Source organism: Nannospalax galili, unplaced genomic scaffold, assembly GCF_000622305.1.
Source record: "Nannospalax galili isolate Female #2095 unplaced genomic scaffold, S.galili_v1.0 scaffold443, whole genome shotgun sequence".
NCBI lineage: Eukaryota > Metazoa > Chordata > Mammalia > Rodentia > Spalacidae > Nannospalax > Nannospalax galili.
The window spans coordinates 559,622-579,286 of NW_008352479.1; the positions used below are offsets into that span (position 1 = coordinate 559,622).

Genomic DNA, 19,665 nt, shown 5'->3' on the forward strand with positions numbered 1-19,665 from the left:
TTAAAAAATTTAAATAAAAAAAAAAGAAAAAGGAGACATTTGAACACATATAGGTACAGGAGCAACCTTGTGAACATAAAGGGGTGATCTCTGTGAGTCAAGCAGCAAGTCCTCAGAAGGGACCAGTCTTGCTATGACTGGATCTTAGATTTCTACCTCCAAGCCCCAGAGGAAGTCAGTTTCTGCTGAGTCACCCTGTGTGCACTACTCTCTTACTACAGTGATAAACAACTGGTGACGATTAGCATTAGAGAAGAAGGGTACTGCTGTAATGAGCACCCAAACTGTGACAGTGACTTTGGACCTGAACAATGGGGATGGGTGAGTTGAATGCATGTGTCCCTCCAAAATTCACATTGGAACTTAAGCCCCAAGATAATGCGGTAAAGAGGTGAGACCTTTAGGCAAGTGACAGAGGATAGTGGCAGAGGATGACTCCACATGAATGGGATTGATGCCTTTATAAAAGGGGCTTCAGGCCTGGCATGGTGGTGCATGCCTTTAATCCCAGCACTCAGGAGGCAGAGGCAGGCGGATCTCTGTGAGTTCAAGGCCAGCCTGGTCTACATAGTGAGTTCCAGGACAGCTGGGGCTACAGGGAGACCCTGCTTCAAAAAGACCCCCCCCAAAAAAGGGGGCTTCAGAAAGCTTCATGCCCTCTGTCCAACAATGTGAGGATGCAGGGAGACAGTGCCAAGAGACAGCAGTCACCTCCAGATTCTGAATTTTCTGGCACCTTGATCTTAGAGATAATTCATTTTTTCCCCTATTACTTACCCTGTCTCAGGTATTTTGTTATAGTAGGCTGAAAGAACTAGGATAGGAATTGGTACTAAGTAGAGTACTATAATCCTGGCACTCAGGAGGTAGAGGCAGTAGAATCAGAAATTCCAAGGTATCCTCAACTACATAGCAAGTTTGAGGCCAGCCTGGGCTACATGAGAGCCTATCTCAAAGCAAAGCAAGGAAACAAAATAGAAAATAGGAATAGCAAAGATAATTCTGATGAGGGCTCAGATGGAAATAAGGTCAAGACACTGGGAACTATAGGAAAATGCTCCTTGTTAGAAAGTGGTGATGCACTTGGCTGAACTGTTTGTGCCCTTAGGCTTTGTGGAAGGCAGAGCTTACAGAGGTAAGCTCGATGCTTGGCAGGAGTGATGTCTGAGCAAAATGTTGAGGGCATTGCATGACTTCTCCTGACTGCTTACAGTGAAATGTGAGGGAGAGAAAATGGATTCAAGAAGGACTTTATAGTCACAGGAAGCAGAGCGGTCTCAGCCTGGCCCTGTCCTGTGGTAAAGAAAAAAAGGCAAGTTAGGGAATGGTCCACAGAATTTTACAAGGAGGACATGGGGGATCAGAGGCTGGTGCTGTCTATCAAGAGAATGAAGAGTGGCAGTGAATGCGTGTCGTAGATGTGTGTGCATATGTATGTGTGTAGGGGGCATGTATATGTGTTCTTATGTGTTTGTATATGTGTACATGTATCTGCCTGCATGTGTGTGCACATGTGTTTGGAGGCCAGAGACTTACATCAGATGCCTTCCTTTATTGCTATCTTATTTTTTGTGCTACTTACAAAAATTTTCTATTTATTCTTTGATAGTATACAGTGTCTACAGTGTCACTTGATCATATCTACCCCCTCTCACTTTCCCCTGGGCATTTCTCAGCACATCCCCATCCCCTCTTCAAGTTTTCTCTTTTTTTTTTATATAGTGACCCACTGAGTCTAACTAGTTCCCTCTGCTGGAATGTTGACTGATCTTGTTGACTTGATCTTGTGCAGGCAGTCACAGCTGCAGTGAGCTCATGAGGGCAATGGCCAAATCATGTCCTGATGATGGCATTTCCCAGCACTCCTCCCCATCCACCAGCTCTTACATTCTTTCTGCCCTCTCTTCCTTGATGTTATCTGAGCCTTAGGGTGATATAGATGTCCCACTTTGGGTTGAGCACTCAACAGTCACTTACTCTCCCACTTTCTGAATCAACCTCTACCCACTTAAGAGAGAAGCTTCTCTGGCCAAGGTTGAGGACAGCACTAATGAGGCATGAACTCCTCTTGTGAAAACAGGCTTCACCTTATTTTTTGAGGCAGGGTCCCTCAGTGAACTTGGAGCTCACTGATTCTGTTGGACTGACTCCAGTGAGCTCCAGGACTCTATGTGGCTCACTCACACAGCACAGGGGTTTCAGACAGGCAGCACCATGCCCAGCATTTTATTCTTTTTTTAATGTGAGTTCTGGGGACCAAGCTCAGGTCTTTCCTGTGGGTTCAGGGCAGGCATTTTACGGAGGGAACCGTCTCCCCAGCCCTGCAGTTTGAAGATCTTTGAGGCTGACATTCCCATTACAGGCAAAGGCCCCAAGGAGGAGTGGTTTCCAGGCACCCATGTGAAAGTACATTTCTCTTGTATAAGCCACCCAGACATGTACTTTGACATGTTTATATGATGAGCTACACAGCTTTAGCTTTGAAAGATGAGAAACTGAATTACTTAAGCCCATTTTTGTCATGGTATAAAGTCCTTTTTAGATCTTGCTGAGTTGGTATTGCTAATATTTTGTTTAGATTGTTGCATCCATGTAAAGGATTGCTATGGTCTTTGAATAGCTTAAGAGATCAAGCATTCACCCAGGAGAGACTCAGAAAGCCCATTTATTCTTTTCATGTACATGTGGCCCTAGAGTTAGTAACCAAGACTTCAAGATCTTCTGTGCCCTAAGCAGAAGTACAAATGGGGGTTATATAGGCATTTTCATGTCAGCATTTTATGGCTGGTAGCTGGGCCTTATGGCTCTTTTCATGATGGCCATGTCTCAGAAAAAAATTCCTTCCTGAGTGTACTCTGTCACCATAGCTTACAAAGTAGATAGTGTGCATATATTCTACCAGCTGAGTGGCACCCCCAAACCTTATGATGGCCATGTCTCAGAAAAAAAATTCCTTCCTGAGTGTACTCTGTCACCATAGCTTACAAAGTAGATAGCCCAGGCATGGGTCAGGACAACTGCCACCCTTTGACCTATAGCTAAGCCAGGCTAATTGAGCTAGGAGTCAGTCAGTTGGTCATTGCAGTTTACAAAAACAGATATCAGAAATTTAGATATTTGTCATGTTTGAGCTATACTTTTCTTGCACTAATTGGACCAAGTGCTTCATTAAACCATTCAATCAACTTTGTTTTCTTAGTTTTGCATTTTTATCAACAATTAAATATGCTGAGTGGAATGCATTACAGAGCTTTAAGATATTATAGTGTAACAAGTGTAATAAAACATCTCAGGGCAGTGAAAACATCACAGAACAATAAAACATCACTGAGTAGTAAAACATCACAAGGCTGCATTCCAAGACATCTACCTAGTCAGTGAAACAAGAGGAAACTTCAAATGGCCTAGGTGTGCAAGGGCATTATGCAAGAATACAGTGTGGTTGTGACAGATGAATCGGGTCAATTAGGACAAAGCACCAGGACACAGATAAAACTCCAGCAGGATAGAGTTTATTAGCAGAGGAAAATTGCACAGGACAATTCCCTTAGGGATAGGGAAATTGTCGGCCCACAGGTTGTGGGCTGGGGGGGTCTTCATAAGGGAGCTTTGGGGGATGCAGAAGGTGGGAAGATTTTTTTTTAAGTTAGGTGGGAGAGAGGGAGCCCAGGGCTTATAAGAACATCTTCTGTTAAAACTGCCCCCTTCTGTCAGCCAGGATCTGGGTTATGAGGTAAGGAGTCTATACATTGTAAAATTTATCAGCGGAAAATAGATCCAGAGTGCAGAACCTGTTTTGCTTCCAAGATCATCAAAGGAGAAGCAGGCTGTCTTTGGCCAAAAGGTACAGAGAGTCTGCTTATCTTGTCTTCAAAGACCAGGGTGCTCATTAATTCAGTTCCTGCATTCTCAGGGGCTTGTAAAACTGTGAGGCCCTGTTGGGGAGGGGGCTGTTGCAGATCCAAACCCTAACAGGTTATAAGTATAATTTCTCCTTATCAGGATGACCTTCAGTTCTGAGGAATTTTTTGGAATTAGTTTATTTCAGCTCTGAGGCATAACCACTTATTAAAATTGATTTTAAAGGTTCTGTTTCCTGGCCTGGGGTGTCATTTGGTGTTATAGCTGGTACTTAACTTACATAAGGCCCTGGGTTCAATACCTAGAACCAATAAAAAGATCCTTCCCTGTTTTTAGGATGTACTACTAATATGGGAATATTGGGGTATCCTTGAGAAAGCAGTCTTTCTTGGGGAGCTAGGGTCCTAGAAACTGGAAGGTCACCAAAGCTGTCCCAAGCCCCTGGCTTTTGGATTCTTGTCTCTCAAATACCAAGAATGAAATTCATGGACCACGAGGGTCCATCTTCTTTAGAGAGAAGATTATTATAGATTCATAGGCGGGAACTTAAAAAGGAAAGAGAGCCATGCTGTTTGAGTTGGGCATGGAGGTCAGCTACATGCTGGACAGGAAGCCACATGGTGGGAAGAGGAATTTAGAAAAAAAGTGAAAAAGCCCAAAGAACCAGAGAAAGCCCACGTAGGCTGGCATCTGAAAGAAAACGGGAGAAAAAGGGAAAGTGATGCCTTTCTGAGGCAGGATTCTGAAAGGCATACAGACCCAACAGAGCCTCATAGGGGCTTGTAAGGACTGCGTTCTGAGACAGGAATTCTGGGAAGGAAAAAATACATTCTCTCATTAAAAAAGTACATTATCTATTGCTCTAATATGGCTTAAGGAGAACCTGCCTTCCTGAGGGGTATCCCTTGGTCAGGTGATTGACTGGACCAACTAGATTGACTCTTAAAGGAGGAGACAATGGAGTGGCTCTATCCTGTGATAGATTCCATTCTTTTGGCTCAGAGGCAACAGCTTTCCCTTAATGGGACTCCAAGGCTACAGTAATAGGACTAGGGGGCATTTCTCTGCAATGCCAATTTTTCTATTACTGAGAAAAAGGCCAAAAAATTATTTCAGTCAGTGTTTGCTGATTTTTAGTTTTGTTTTGGTGTGCATGTGCGTGTATGTGTGCATGTGTGTGTGTGTGTGTGTGTGTGTGTGTGTGTACATGCCATGATGGTGCATGTGAAGAGATCAGAAGACAACCTTTGGGTCTGGGTTCCTGCCTTTCCATCTTATTTGAGACAGTTTTGTTCCTGCTGTGTAAGCCGGGTAGCTGGCCACAGTTACTCCCTCCAGTTTTTTATGTGGGTTCTACAGATGGTCCCAAACTTAGTTCATTAGGGTCACACAGCAAGCATATTGCCTGCTGAGCCATCCCCCCAATTTCTAGTTTTTATTTCATAGTTGTGATGAAAGGCTTAAGGGGTATGGCATATGTATAATATTACTTTTTAAAAGAGAAGTTATTGTTGTTGTTTTGAGACAGAGTCTCATGGTGACCCAGGCTAGCCTCAAACTCATTATGTAGCCAAGGATGATCTTTGACTACTGATCCTCCTGCCAAAACCTCTCAAATGCTGGGATTATAGGTGTGCTCTACCACATCTGACATACAGATATTTTTGTTTAATTTAAGAGTTGAGAGGAGGAAGCTAGCAGATGGTCACTTGTCTTTTTCCCTGCAGTCTTGCTGAGCCGTGTATAAACACAGAGTGTGAGTTCAGACAAAGCCGCTACCTCAACGCGCCTCCATAGAAACACTGTGCTTAGTTCTGAGTTAATATATTGTTGGTGGATTCTGGGCATGCTGAGCGTTTTCTTGCCCTCGATTCATGTTCTCTCTGTTCACTTCCCAGGTCTTGCTTTATCATCGGTGTTTAACACTGAATCATGGGGAGGAAGCTGGACCTGTCTGGTCTGACCGACGATGAGACAGAGCATGTTCTCCAGGTGGTTCAGAGAGACTTCAATCTTCGCAAAAAGGAAGAAGAAAGACTAAGGTGAGGGGCCTCTTTTAGCTGACCGTATGGAGACAGCATAGCTCAGAGCTCAGTCTTTCTGTCACATCAGCACACACATTCAAAGGTTCAAGGGAAGGTTGCCCCGCCCTCTGTAGGAAGTCTTCCCATAGCCAATGACGTGTGACATTCCTGTGGTCTCAGTGAGAGTCTGACTAATGGGTCAGAAAGATGAAGACACCACCCCCTCCAAACCACGGACATCCAGTGTTTGTCTCCCCTCCATATGACTTGGGTTTATGGTGTGTGGAAGGGTCAAGGAAGTAATGTTATGGCTGACTTTTTCATTCTTTAAGAATTGCTTTAATGAGTGTGAAAATTTACAATGGAAGAGTGTTCCTTCACAGTGTTAGGTTGAATTTGTTCTCTTTTCTCTTCTCCTGATCAGCTGGGGTTTTTTGTTTTTTTTGTTTGTTTGTTTGTTTTTATTTTTTTAATTTGCCTTGTTTCTCTGGCTGGGTTTGGAAGGTAGGGCTTAGACTTAGAAGTTATCTGGTGATGATAATGATCTATTCCTCAGTGCTGACAGACCCTGAAGGAGATAAACAGATAGTGGAAATGTGAATTAAATGTCTTCTAAACATAATGTGGAAACAGAGAGAGAGGTAATGGGGACTGAAAAATTCCCAGCAAGAGAACTTGAGGATAAAGCAGTCACTGAACCCTTCCTGCCCCCAGTGTGCAGAAGTCACCCCATTGGTTGGCACAGGTATTCCATCAGTGTGCCACCAGTTTATACAGAGGCACCAACATCAGAGAGACTGATTACAAAGCTTTTTCAGTACCACACAGCTAACTGATTGGAGAGAAAGGAGGAGGAAGAGAGGGAGGGAAGAAAAGAGACCGGGATTGCATCTTCTAAATTTTCTTTGGTTGGTAGAATGGGTTAAACCTTTCAAAAACCTGTTTTCCTTTCTGTCCTTCTTTAAATTATTTATTTAATGTATATGAGTGTTTTACCTGCATATATGTAAGGACACTCATGTATGCAATGCCTGTGGAGTTCAGAAGGGTTTTAGATTCCCTGGAGCTGGAGTTATGGACAGTTGTTAACTGCCATGTGGGTGCTGGGAACTGAATCCGGACCCTCTGCAAGAGCAGCCAGTGCTCTTAACCACTGAGCCATTTCTCAGGCCCTTTAAAATATTTCTTAATATCATCTAATATCCAATAAATTTATGCAGATGTCTGTGTGTGTGTGTGTGTGTGTGTGTGTATGGGCCCTTGTGTATGTGTGTGTGAGGGAGAGGTGTATATTTTTATGTGTAGTATGGTATATGTACACATGTGTACAGGTACACGTAGCCATGCACATTTAGAGGCCAGAGGAGGACATCGGGTGCCCTTCTCTGTCGCTTTCCACCTATTACCTTGAGACAGGGTCTCTCAGTGAATCTGGAACTAGACTGACTGGTGGTCAGCGACCTCAGTGAACCCCTGTCTCTATTCTCCACAGCACATGGGTTATAGGTGTACATATGGCCATGCCCAGCTTTTTATATGGGTTCTTTGGTCCTCATGCTTGTAGAGCATTCTTACCCACTGAACCATCTTCCTAGCCCCCACCCATACTTTTTAAAGTAGCTTTACACAAAACATGTTCAAATCAGAATTCAAACATGGTCCTCTTTAAAATACATCTTAAAGTCTCTTTAGTTTTTGTTGTTGTTGTTGTTGTGGGGTTTTTTTTAAGATAGGGTCTCACTGTGTAGCCTAGGCTAATCTTGAACTTGCTATGAAGCCCAGATTGGCCTTGAACTCACCACCCTCCTGCCTTACCCTCTCAGGTGCTGAGGTTACAGTCATATGCTGCCACATCAGTTCAAGCCTCATAATTTGATCATTTCTGACCAAAATCAGAAGAGTGGTTTTGGTGTCTCTAGTTTCATATCTAATTTGTCACAGTTAGAGTTAGGCTAAGTTAGAAGTGGAGTTAAGATTGGTTGTAGATTTTCTCCCCTTTGAAGTTCCTCTTTTCTTTTCAAACCATTTTCTCTGTTGGGTCTATTTCCCAATTCTGCCACTTAAGAATTTCAAGACTGGGGAGATGGTGCAGTGGGCCACGCAAGTCTGAGGACCTGAATTTGAATCCCTAAGCCCATGTAAAGCTGTATGCTGAGGCACATGTCTGTGCGCCCAGTGCGCCTATGGTGACATGGGAGATGAAGACAGTGAATCCCTGGCAGCTCACAGGCCAGCTAGCCTGGGGTACACAGCAGTGAGCAACAAGAAACTCTGTCTTAAACAAGGTGGAAGGTGAGGACTGATACCTGAGGTTTTCCTCCCACCTCCACATGTCCACTGTTGTGTGTACACATCCATATTAACACACATATACATACACACCACACACACACACACACACACAAATAAAACATTTAAAAGGAAACCTTTCATGCATAGCTAAGTGTTTTATTCTCCAGAAGCATGCATTTAGAATGGATGTGCTATTTTAGTACATGTGGTAGGGCAGACTAGGAAGAAAGCACATTAGGAGGTTGTGGTCCCCTTTCTTTCCAGGTTCCCTTTTTCCTTCTACTCTGGACACACTTCACACAACTGGTGTGAGCACGTATTACCTGCTTATGAATGGATAGCCCTGAACTTACTAAGGGATTCACTTGAACCAGTGTCTTTAAGACAACTTACTCTCCCAGCGCTGGGATGTGAGGTGCCAAAACTTTGATCCTATTAAATCTGTATGTATGGTTGAGACTGCTTGCAGGAAACAGAGGACTGGGGCTGCCAAAATGCTAGACACGCAGAACTAGACAGTGGAGGGTGGGCTTATACACACAGTTGGTGGAGTGTGTGCTGTGTTTCTCCAACACACACAACAGCATTAATGGATGGATGGAAGGCAGTGGAGGATAAAAAGGATACTGACCTCTGCTCCTCTCTGTAGGGACTTCAGGTCTCAACTACTCAGCTGAGTACCCAAAAGAGGCCATAACATGCTGCATTCTTTTAGGTTTTTTTTTTTTTTGTCTTTATTCATCATAGGGTAAATTGGTTAAATTTCTCATTGCTGTGACCAAACACCTGTCAAGCAATTTAAGGAAGGAAGGTTTTATTTGGGATTATGATATGAGGGGACATCAATGGGAGTGCGAGGCCACTGGTCACATTGTACCAGTGGTCAGAAGAAGAGGGAGATGAATGCTGGTCCTTTCCAGTCCACGTTCAGGATCTAACTTCTCTGGAAACACCCCCACAGACACACTCTAAGTTATATTTCCTAGGCCATTCAAAGATCCAGTCAAATTGACAATTTTAACCATCACAGATGGTGTCATACATAAAAACTATCATGGTAAAGAAGACTTTCTAATGGAAAGCACAGTCCTCTGCTTCACATTGAGGGTCATCCTGGGCTCTCTTGGTATCACCTTCATAAATTTAAAATTCTGTTTCTACCGCTCTATCTCAGGGCTCAGCCTTATACCTCAGTTCTTGGCTTTGAACAACAGAGACATGCCTCGTTTGCACATCTGCCTCCATCTTTAACTTCTTGAGGACTGTGCTCCTTTGTTTTGGCTTGATTTTCTATTCATCATTGTGTTAGGTTTCTTTCTGTTGCTGTGATAAAACACTCTGTCCAGAAGCAAATTCAGGAAGGAAAGGGTTTATTTCAGCTTACAGAATATAGTCTATTATCAAGGGAAGTCAGTGCAAAAACTCAAGTAGGAACTTGAAGCAGAAACGCTGCTTGAGGGGTCACTCAAGGCTTGTACTTAGCTAACTTTCTTATAAGGCCTAGAACTACCTGCCTAGGGAGTGGTGCTACCCACAGTGGACTTCCAATATCAATCAGGACAAGTCTGCCATAGACATGCCCATAGGCCCATCTGATCTGGGAAATTTCTCAATTGAAACTCCCTTCTCAGGTGCCTCTAGGCTGTGTCAAGTTGAGAGTTAAAGCTAACTAGGACAATCATTTTTCAAATTTGATACAGAGACCTCTTGTTCCAGGAATGGGACCATCCTCTCAGTTCTGACGGAGCAGTATCCATACAGTGAGCTCGACCTTCCCTCTGTAACCCCTCTCCTTTACCTCCTTTACCTCACATCTCTTTCCATAGCACTATCCATATCTAAAGGTGCAGGCATCCACACACTGCTCTGCATTCCTATTTGAGTTTCTCCTGTTTTGTTCGTAGCTTGATTCTAAATGTTAGAAGCTAACAGGTAGCTCTTATGTAATCATAACTGAAAATATTGTCACTCTGTCTTCAGAACTCTACTGGAATCTGTAGGTGGCTGATTGCACCTCTCCTTTTCTCACTGCTGTTATGAGTTAGTTTATTTTTATTTCTTTGTTGTTCTTTTAAAGGGGTCTTTTGAGGCTGGGGAGGCCACTGAGTGGCTGTTTCCCCTATCATCTGGAACCAGATGACACAGTAACTTGCCTGCCAGTCAGGGCCACACAGAGGTGGGAAGCAATCTGGGTAGGTGGTGCACAGTGTCCTCTGGAGCCAGAAACATCTACATTGGAATCTTTCCTCCACTAATTATGACCTTCTGAGCCTTGAGGTCAAGAGGGTTCCAGGAAAGGCTGGATGGTGGCGGCTCACCAACACTCTCCTAGCAGGAAGGTTAGTGTTTCCTGACACTCTGCTGCCTTCCTGGTCCTGGTAATGAAAACCCTCGGATGAAGCAGCCTTGCAGTGGACTCTCTCCTCTCTACTAGCGCTCTGTCTTCAAGTTCCAGAATTCCAGGCACCAGTGATGATGCCCTCAGGAATTAACAGATTATTCCTCCTCCTCCTCCTCCTTTTCCTCCTCCTTTCTTTTTTTTTTTCTTTTTGATTAACCTCACTGCTTTCTTTTAGCACTGGTCCCTTTAAGACAGTGAACACTGAGCAGACAGTGACTTGAAGGACTACTGGGCCCAGACTGGGCTAAATATATTGAGTGTCTAAACAGGATGCAGTGTGACTAATAAATTAATTAGTATAAAAACACCACATCTCCAGCTCTGTCTGTGATAGCCGAGCTTTCCCAGCAAAGGGATTCGTCATCTATATCACAGGAACCCTCTCCCTTCCTCCTCTCAATTAGAAGGCTCTAGAAAAATCTTCAGATAGTGTAAAAATAACCAGGTTCATTATGCTATGTTTGTTTCACAGTGGTCAGAGTCTTGTCTGGGTACTTCATTTCTTCTAGAATTTGATTTCTGTGAGAGAAAGCTTGCTGAGGTAGTGTAGTATTTGTGTCAGGAACCCACAGGCAGCTTTTGGTCCAGCATGCTTTTGGTGACATGGTTCTTGGGAAATGCAGTCTATAGAAACAACGTAACAGACAGGATTGGGTAGCCGCACTCAGAACCTCACGGTGCAGGGAGATTAGGGGTGTGATTGGTTTAGCTTCACTTTCCTCTATATAGGGCTTTTAGAATAATGCCTGGTACTTAGTACACATTTGTGTCTGTGGTGGGAAGGAGTGCAGGTGCATATGTGTGCACAGGCTTGTGGAAGCCAGACAGCAACTTCAGGTAGCATTCTTTGAATGCTGTCCACCTTAGATTTTTGAGACAGAGTCTTTCACTGAACCTGGGGCTCACAGATTAGGCTAGGCTGGCTGGCCAGTGAACACAAAGGATCTGCCTGTCTCTGCCTCCCCAGTGATTAGATTATAGGCATGTACCACCGTGCCTGAGTTTTTGTATGGGTACTGGATTGAGCTATGTCCTCAAGTTTGCTGGGTAAGCACTTTACTGACTATCTCCCCAGCCCCAATATTGATGACTTTGACGACAGTGTGATACAGGCCCCTCTTCTGAATTCAGACCACCTATATTCCCCCAGCATACTTCTTGTGTGACTCAGATGGAGGGAGCCGGGCGGTCTTGGCCAGACTTACATTGTCCTTATTTGAAAGGACCTCATGGATGCATTGGCCTTGGGCTTGCATATCTGGTTTCCTGTTCAACTGAAAAGGCCATGTTGTTTTTTCTCCACATGGCTTTCTGTGTACCTGGCAGTCTTAATTTTAAGACTTTCATCTCTTCTACAGCGTAGGGCGTATCATGAGATTGTATTATGATGTTTTCACTTAAGTAGATCAAATAACATAAGTGAACCTTGTTTCCTGTGTGACAGAAACAAATAAAATTCACTGAATAGTCCCCACCTCGGCTTCATTGAGGTCATGTGACCAGGTCTGGCCAATCAGATGTGAGGGTAGGGCCTGTGTCACTTCCAAGCCAAAGGCTGAGGAGGTGTACCAGCTCTTTTTCCTTCTCCTCCACTTGCCTGCTGTGGTGACTGTAGAAGTCTCTCTTGACACATGGCCTTATAGGATCAGTGGATCCTGATCCCTAGGACACAAGATGGAGGAGAGGTTCTGGTGACCAGCAGGGGGGCTTGGTGTGAGTTCATATTCCTGTGATGGTTAATCTCAGATGTCAACCTGATGAGATCTAGAATCAGCTGGAAGAAGGGCCACTGGGTATGCCTGTGGGGGATTATCGTGATTATGTTAATTGAGGCAGGAAGACCCACCCATTGTGGTTGGCACCGTTCTCTGGGTGGGAGGGATCTTGGACTGTATAAAGGGAGAAAGTGAGCTGAGTGCAAGCATTCATCTCCCTGCTTCTTGACTGTGGACGGGCTGTGACCGGCTGCCTCGTGCTCCTGTTGCCTTAACTTCCCCATCATGATAGACTGAACCCTCAAACTGTGAGCTGAAATAAACACTTTCTTAAGTTGCTTTTGTCAGGGTATTTTATCACAGCAATGAGAAGTGTAATTAAGACAGTCCCTGAGGCCTTGGGGTTTATATTTTGTCAATGTAGCCTAGTGTTGCTCTGATTTATATGGTTTTGAAAGCTAAGAGGAAGCCAAGTATTCATTATGTTCCAACCCTTGACTTTGCAGATGAAGAGGGTCCCTCTGCAGGTCTAAAGGAAACACAGGCAGCCAGTGGTAGGGTCTGGCCTAGACCTGAGCTTCCCACTCAAAAGATATCCCGTCTTCTGCCATCTGACCTCTTATGCAGCGAAAGACATGATGGAAAGGTCTCCTGACTTAAGTTACAGCGTAGTTTATAACCTATGGTTTCAATGTCAGTAATGTTTACAGAATGGTTTTAAAAATGACTGTTAATTGCATAGTACTATGGTGTTAAAATTGAGTCTCTGGGACATTGATGAGATAGCCATATCCCCTAACGTTTCCTCACTTAATATATGCCAACCAGAAGCCAGTGAGCATGTGGATAGCTTCCAAAGGTTGCTGCTGTGCTAACAGACCTGGTCTGTGTGAGATCAGAGGTTAGAGTTGTTGAAATTGTTTCCCATAACTGTTACTGGCAATTAATTGTCTTCATTTACTGAATTAACAGTGTATGCTTGTACCTAAAAGCCTGCTGGGCTCAGCCTGGGAGGAAAAGGGAGGTCTGGATGAGTATGTATGCAGAGGGAGGGAGACAGAGAGAGAAAGATGGGGTGGGGGGGGGCTCAGCCACTTCACAACAGCAGCAGCAGCTGTGGACTATCAGCTCCCATCCAGCCTGTGTTAAGGCAGGAGGTGTTGGGGTTTGAATGTGAATGTCCTCTATAGACTCATGGGTTTAAATACTTAGTCCCTAGCTGTTCCCAGTGGATGTCACTGTTTGGGAAAGCTGTGGAACCTTTAGGAGATGGCACCTCATTGGAGGAAGTGGGTTACTTGGGGTTGGTCTTGAAGTTCTGTAGCCTAGCCCCACTTCCTGTTTACTCTCTGCTTCCTAACTGTGGATACAAGGTGAGCAGACAGCTCCCACTTCTGCCGCCATGCCTTCCCCAGCATGATGGACTGTGTTCCCTTGAGCTGTGAGCAAGACTAAATGCTTCCTTCCTTAAGTTGCTTATTGTCTGGTCTTTGGTCACAGCAATGAGAAAAGTAATTAATGTAGAGGGTGTTATGATTTGGACTAAAATACCCCTTACAGGCTCATGTGCTGCAAACTTGATCCCCCGCTGGTGATGCTGTTTTGAGAGGTCATGGAACCTTTAGTGGGTGAGGTCAAGGTGGAGGAAGTGGGTCACTAGGGGGTGGAACTTGAGGCTTGTTAGCATGGTCCTATTTCCTCTTCTGCTTCTTACCTGGTCTACTGAGATGTGAACAAGCAGTTGTCACATATTTCTGTTGCCACAGGACTGCATGCCATGGAGCCACCAGCCACCATGCCTTCCCTGCCAGGGTGGACTAAATGCCCTCAAATTTGTGATCTAAAATAAACCTTTCTTTCCTTAAGTTGCTTATTTAGTCACAGCAACAAGTTGGAAACTAATGCAGAGGGGAGATACCTTCACTTAGGGATCTGTTGTGTTTCCTGGATAGTATCAGTTTATACCATATGTGTACATATGCCATGATATGCATGTGGAAGTCAAAGGACAACTTGGGGCAGATGATTCTCTTCTTCTGCCATGTGGGTCCCAGGGATTGAACTCAGTTTGTCAGGACTGGCAGCAAGCACCTTTAACCACTCACTTAGCTATCTCACAGGCACCTCAATCACCATTTTCAAAGTAGAAAGAATAGTGCTTTAATAAAAATGAGTTTTTGATCCTTCTTCATCACAGATTCATTTTCATCGGACTGGAGAGATGACTCAGCAATTCTTGCAAAGGATCTGGGTCCAGTTTCTAACAACCATATGGTGGCTAACAACTATCTGTAATTCCAGTTCCAGGGGATCCAGTGCTCTCTTCTGGCCTCCATGGCCATTGCATACATGTGGTACACTTTCATACATGCAGGGAAAACCCTCACACAGTAAAATAATTAAAAGATACATTTTCATTTTAAACAAAAATTTTATGATACAAACAAGTTTTTAAGACATTTCTGTTTCAAAGAATAAAATTATTTTGTTCTCACTGCCCATTGTTTGGGGCCTGAAGTTGATCAGATGAATTCACATACACTCCTGGTAATATCCAGTTCCGAAGCTGGAACTTGGGCCATCTTGTCTTCACCCATTTGGAATATAACATGCCTTTTGGTTTTTGAAGTAACTGTGTTCCTGAGTAAATCTGCCCACTTCTCTTCACTGGCCTGTGGGCGCTTAAGACTCTGTGCTAACACATGGCACTAACCTCTCTGGTTAATGAATCTGCTGCTTACATGGGGTAGGGAGGGAACTGTAAGGCAGTGATTCTCTGATGACACTGGTTAACCAGCCAATCACCTACTGTGAAAAAATCAGAGATGGCTCAGTCAGTCAAGTGCTTGTTGAATAAGCATGAGGAACTGAGTTCAATTCCCAGAATGTGTAATTAAAAAAAAGGTGGCATGGTGACATATGCTTGTAATCCCAGCACTGGGGAGATGGATTCCTCAGGTTTGCTGGCCAGCCATACTAGCCCATTTGGTGAGTTCCAGGTCAGTGAGAGACCCTGTCCTAAGAAACAAGGTGGGCAGCTCCTGAGGAATGACCCTTAATGTTGACCTCTGGCCTTTACATGCACATACACATACACACACACACACACACACACACTCACATGCACACATATCTATGTACACAGGATCATACACATGTACAGAGAGGTGGGGAAGGGAGGAGGGAAGGAGGGGGGAGGGAGGAAGAGAGAGAGAGATCTGAATCCAGAGCCAAAGCATTCTGTGGTAGAGTGAAAGGCCTGAAGTGACTGCTTGGGAACCCCAGTGTGATGGAGGAAGGCCCAAGGAGACAGAACTGGGAGACACTGGCAACAACTTGAGAACCTGTGGGAGGCCTGAGACCTCTGGGAATGAGGTAGAAGTTGCGGTAGAGAGACTGAATCTCAGATCTAGAAGGGACCTCATAAGATTTTTTTTTTTGGATCTCTTTGTTGTTGACATTTCTTTAATAATGGAAAGGGCAAATGTGTTACCTCAAAGCTGCTGGCTGTTCACTCATCTGCTTCAGAATCCTGGTGTGAATGTCAAGAGCCTCCTGGGGAAATGCGAAGTGGGCCAAAGGGCTGGAGGAACAAGGGACTCAGAAGTGTAGTAAGGGGCTTCATCCTTGGGAAAGATTCTAGAAACTGAACTGCTTCTGCATAGGTACTTAGGATCTAGAGAAGGTGAGAGCTGAGGCTTGGGGATGCACACACTGGAATCATCCCCTTCTCAAAGGTGAGCTAAGGAAAGGGCAAGACTGATGTCCTGAGTGAGAGGGACGTTTTGTTTGAGTGTCAAGAATAAATCGGCTTTCTAAGCAGATTAAGACACAAGTCAGGAGCAGGGTGCATCCTGGATAAAGTGGTAAGGATAGAAAAAGTATTGTGTTCCCCCAACAATGATTGGGGACAGTGGTGGTGGGGTAGGGAAGAAGTTGCTTTGTGCTAACTCGCCTTACACTGTGGTAATTCATAGAATAGAGAGTGATGGGCCCAGAATCCCACCTCCTCTCACCCCCAACAACCCTGGGAAAGGCATTGCTCTTGTTCGTTTACAAATTGGAGAAACCGAGGCTCTAAAAAGTGTTCAGCTACTCACTCAGGTTGCACAAAGTGAGAGGTGGATTCAAATCCAGGTAGAGTTGCTCTGGAGAGAGGACAGTAACCAGAGCAGCATACAACTTTCTTGGTATTGTAAGCAAGGATGCCCAGGACTCTGGTGAGTGAACTTAGGACCATCTTGGGAAAACTGGCACTATGTTTGCCAAAACATGCTGTGTGCTCTGGGATAGGGGAAGTTGTAGGGTTTGAGGCAGCATATGGAGCATTGTATGCTGGGACATTTGAGTGGCCATTGACCATGTGTGGCTTCAAGCACCCCCATTATTTCAGGTTGAAATGAGCTCTATAAAATGTACATAGGATTGTGAGGATCAGATATGAAAAATGGATGCAAGGTGTCTGGATGGTTTTGTATTAGTTGTCCCTTGAAGTGTACCTAAAATTGCATTTTAAATGAAGTGAATGACTACAATAATGCCACCCTTTAAAAATGTGGTCACAACCGGGCATGTGGTGGCTCATGCCTTTAATCCCAGCACTCAGGAATCAGAGGCAGGTGGATCTCTACAGCCTTGTCTACATAATGAGTTTTAGGCCAGCTGGGGCTACAGGGAGACCCTTCTCAAAAAGACCCCCATACAAAAAGGAAACTTTCTTTCATAATTTGATATGGAGTGAGTTCTTTAATTTTCTTTTTTAAGATTTAGTTTTATTTATATATGTATGTGTGTATATGTGTATGTATGTGCATGTGAGTGCAGTGCCTGTGGAGGCCAGAAGAGGGCATTGGCTTCCCTGGTGTAACAAGTAGTTGTGAACCATCCAATGTGGGTTCTAGGAATTGAGCTCTCTGCCCACCTCCAATCCAACCCCTTCCCCTTTTTTATTTTCCAGACAGAGTCTCATGTATCCTAGGCTACCCCTGAACTCAAACTTGCTATATAACCAAGAATGATGAATAATTTTGAACTTCTGATCTTCCTGCCTCCACCTCTTGATTTGGGGATTACAGGCATGCAGTACCACATCTGGTTTATGCAATGCTGGGGATGAATCTCAGGGTGCATGCTAGGCAAGGGCTCTACCAATTGAACTACATCCCCCAACCTACAGCCAGTCTTTAGATGTGTATTTTAGGTATCTGTAAATCTTCACTAATTGTAGAGTGGTCTTTTCTATCAAATACTATCATCTTTGTGAGGTGACAGTGGTCTTGGCTGTATTGTGTAGTTTGAAAGAAGCATGCCATGTTTGTGCCACATTCACAAGGGAGCTTGTGTGCATCACTGGACAGAGTAAAGCCTTCCATGTTCCTCTGATGTCAAAGGTTAACCAAATGCATTCTGACCTTTGAAATAACACAGGACTTTTTTCTTTTGGGAGGTTCTGGACTAGAACCTCATGCATGCTAGGCAAACTGTTACTGAACTGCATTCCAGCCTGATGAATGACTTTGAATGATGTCATTCATAATTTATACCACATCTCTGACACAGTGCACATGAAGATGAGCTCTGTGTGCAGGAAAGGAAAGTTGCACTAGTGCTCTGCTCGGTTTTAAAAATTCTCCCTCCCTCCCTCCCTCCCTCCCTCCTTCCCTTCCTCCCTCCCTCCCTTCCATTTATTTTATGTATATGAGCATTTTGTCTGCATGTATGTAAATGCACCCATGTCATGCAATACTGTAGAGGCAAGAAGAGGTCATCTGATCCCCTGGAACTGGAGTTATGGATGGTTGTTAGCTGTCATGTGTGTGCTGGGATCCAAACCCAGGTTCTCTGCAAGAGCAGCCAGTGCTGTTAACTGCTGAGCCATCTCTCCAGCCCCTCTGCTCCGCTCTTCAATTTCTGATGTACAGTGACTAATTTGGGGATTCTAGATGGTTCTTACCATAATCATTAGGAGCAGTTTTCTAACAGCTTGCTCCGTGGATCTAAGCTCCTGGACTTTATTTACTTTGCCACTGCAAATGTCAGAGGCTCAGCTGCTGAGCCTTGATAAAGCTTTCATGGCTCTGAGTCTCGATTTGACCTTTAGTGCTCAGACCTCTGGCCAGCTTTTTCTTTGGCACTTTGTGTGCAGAGAACTCGTGCCTCTAAGGGGTGTGTGGAGGGAAGTTCCCACAGCCATTTGTAAAAGCAGCTTTCTTTAGCCACAGTAATTCAGGTGTGTGTGATCCTTTAGCCAGAAAACCAGGTTAGTGCTGATGGAGAATGTGAGGTTCAGAATTCAACCTTCTTGTTTCCTGTGTATGGAGCTGTTAGAGTGAGGACTTCATCATTCCTGTGAACTTCCCACAGGAAGCAGGGCCCTGGCATTTCTCTCTCTCTCTCTCTCTCTCTCTCTCTCTCTCTCTCTCTCCATACAAGTGTGTTCATGTATGTGCAGGTGCATGTGTGTGTGAAGATGTATGTTTATTCATGTGGAAGGCAGGGGTCAGCCTTGCCTATTATTAATCCTCAGGCACTGTCCATCTTGCCTGAGACTCACTGGTTAGGCCAGGCTTGCTAGCCCTTGAGCCCCAAGGATCCATCCATCTCTGCCTTCCCAGTGCTGGCATTACAAGAGCACGTCAGCATGTCCAGCTTTTTTACATGGGTTCTGGGGATCGAACTCAGTTCCTTGTGCTTGCATGGCAGGACAGGCACTTTTCTGACTGAGCCATCTTCCCAGCCCATTGCAAGAGCTGATACATAAATCAAGGATTCATCAACAGGCTCTTCCTGGCTCTCTGGTGACTTTCAACAGCTGCTTTGTCCAGGTGGAGAGACTTCTCAGAGATTCCTTTCCTGGAATAGGATTGAGGCCTTAGAGCCACAGAAGAGGGGTCCTGAAGTCCCAGCCTGCTGGGGTTCACCACCCCTGCTAGCCTCACAGGCTTCTACTCACTCAGTATCTCCCCATTGATGAACAGCCCTGGGATTCACGCTCCCTTCCTTGATTCTAATCCCATACTGTAGGTCAGAAGGGCCACAGGGCCTGATTCCAACGTGTCCGGCCCAGGAGACCAATCCTTGGACCCCTCTAGAATCAGTGTCAGACTAGTTCCCTGTCACAGACCTTGTGATTTGTAACTGACCCTTTGAGCCTTCCAGGGTGAGAACCTGCAACCACCAGGGCTCCATTCTTCATCGTGCGTGAGGTGGCCTTACCCATGACTTCTCCCTGTTATAAACCCACTGTGCCACTGAACACAGTGGGTCACACCTTGGTGAGTGCAAACCACAATAAGCATAGCCAAGGCATGAAAAACTGAAGGGAGGTATATTACATGCATCAGGCAAGGATGGCATGGGATCATGTCCAAAG

The 19,665-nt window shown here is 44.7% G+C and overlaps 1 protein-coding gene across 3 annotated transcripts in view; it reads left to right on the forward strand.

Moving 5' to 3' along the window:
- The window catches only part of Myrip (myosin VIIA and Rab interacting protein), a 362,410-nt gene that overhangs the window by 47,764 nt on the left and 294,981 nt on the right, over positions 1–19,665 (forward strand). For 2 of the 3 annotated variants that reach the window (XM_008849427.2, XM_008849430.2), the window contains exon 2: positions 5,760–5,903. In XM_008849427.2, the coding sequence (XP_008847649.1) occupies positions 5,794–5,903 (110 nt within the window). In that variant the 5' untranslated portion in view covers positions 5,760–5,793. Of the gene's footprint in view, positions 1–5,759; positions 5,904–19,665 lie in introns of those variants that run through there. The other variant, XM_029554258.1, reaches the window with a different exon arrangement.